This window comes from Aplysia californica, unplaced genomic scaffold (genome assembly GCF_000002075.1).
Source record: "Aplysia californica isolate F4 #8 unplaced genomic scaffold, AplCal3.0 scaffold00732, whole genome shotgun sequence".
Lineage (NCBI taxonomy): Eukaryota > Metazoa > Mollusca > Gastropoda > Aplysiida > Aplysiidae > Aplysia > Aplysia californica.
Genome location: NW_004798002.1, coordinates 348,546 through 349,852, shown reverse-complemented (window position 1 = coordinate 349,852; position 1,307 = coordinate 348,546). Strand labels below are relative to the sequence as shown.

The 1,307-nt window shown below is 46.7% G+C and overlaps 1 protein-coding gene across 1 annotated transcript in view; it reads right to left on the bottom strand.

The window, feature by feature from the left end:
* The window catches only part of LOC106013231, a gene marked incomplete at its 3' end in the record, with an annotated part of 8,248 nt that extends 7,327 nt beyond the window's left edge, over positions 1–921 (bottom strand). Inside the window, exon 1 of the mRNA XM_013088378.2 lies at positions 195–921. Coding sequence (XP_012943832.2) covers positions 195–921 — 727 coding nt within the window. The remainder of the gene's footprint in view (positions 1–194) is intronic.
* Positions 922–1,307: the final 386 nt, after the last annotated feature.

Sequence of the window (1,307 nt, the reverse complement as noted above, 5' to 3'; positions counted from 1 at the left end):
TCTTCTTCTTCTTCTTCTTCTTCTGCTTCTTCTTCTTCTTCTGCTTCTGCTTCTTTTTTTTCTTCTTCCCATTATTATCATAATTATCATTAGTATTCTTATTCTTATTCTTATTATCGTTATTGTCATTATTATCATTATTACTTTCATTATTATGCAATGCAAGTGACGTTTGGAATAGAGGGACCACTCACCAACAGAAGCCAAAAGAACGTGCTTCACAAGTATGCTGGACTGCTCCTTGGGGGGCGTGCAAGCGAGGGAGAAAGTCTTGAGAAAACAGTTACTGGCATCGTAGCCCACATCAATCATCCCGTAGCCCACCATAGCAAACCACGCGTAGTACGGAAGACCACCGCCGGTGCTGCCACCTGTAGGAGTGGTCGCCCTTAGACCACTGTGATTGCCTACGTCATAGGAAAGCCCTGATGCCGAGTTGAAATTCGCATCCGATTTCCTCAAAAGTCCCGAGGAATGATTCGTGGTATTCAACCACGGCGACAAAGCAGCGCTGGTGAATTCCGAGGATGGATCGGAATTTAATAAAGTGAGGTTACTACTAAGTTTAAAGGAGGTTTTGGTAGAACTGCCATAAATAGACGGCACTCTAAACAATTTCCCAAGGTTCCCAATTATAACAAAGGCAACTCCACAAATTGTCACTGCGGAGACAAAGACTAAAATTTTGGCTTTGGCCGTAGTCGATGACGCGCACCGGTCCATCAAGATTCCTAGCGCGGGCAAGGCGATGATACCAACGGCGGACGAGATTGTGACGGGAAGGGTTGAGAACTGTATAGGGACACCCAGAGCCTGTAGGTTGGTGACCATCAGAACCACCTCGAGGATGACGCTGGCTTCCAGGCCCAACATCTCCAGGACCAGCATCACCTGCCGGAGCACACGTCGACCACCAAACATGGCGGCTGTTTTTGTGTGGTCGAGTCGTGGGCGGCTGATTTTTGTGGTCCTGGATGGAGTGTTGGTCGCAATGGGTGAAAGTAGACAGACTTTTTTTTGTGGTGAGGGGTTGGTCGCAATGAGTGAAAGATGACGACAGCAGTTTCTTGGCGTGTGCTGTTAAGAAGAGTAGATTCTACAACTTCAGCTTTGGCCGTCTCTCTGGAGTCGGCTGGGAGCTCAGGAGATTTCTGAAAAATGAAAAGAGACTTTTACATTTTAGTAAGTGTTTTACTGAACAGAGGTGTTGCAAGAGAGTAACAAACACAAAAGAAGGGGGGAGAGATAAGGACGCTAGATGTTTGATAGGAAAGAAGAAGCAAACCACACCAGAACACCCGCCAACC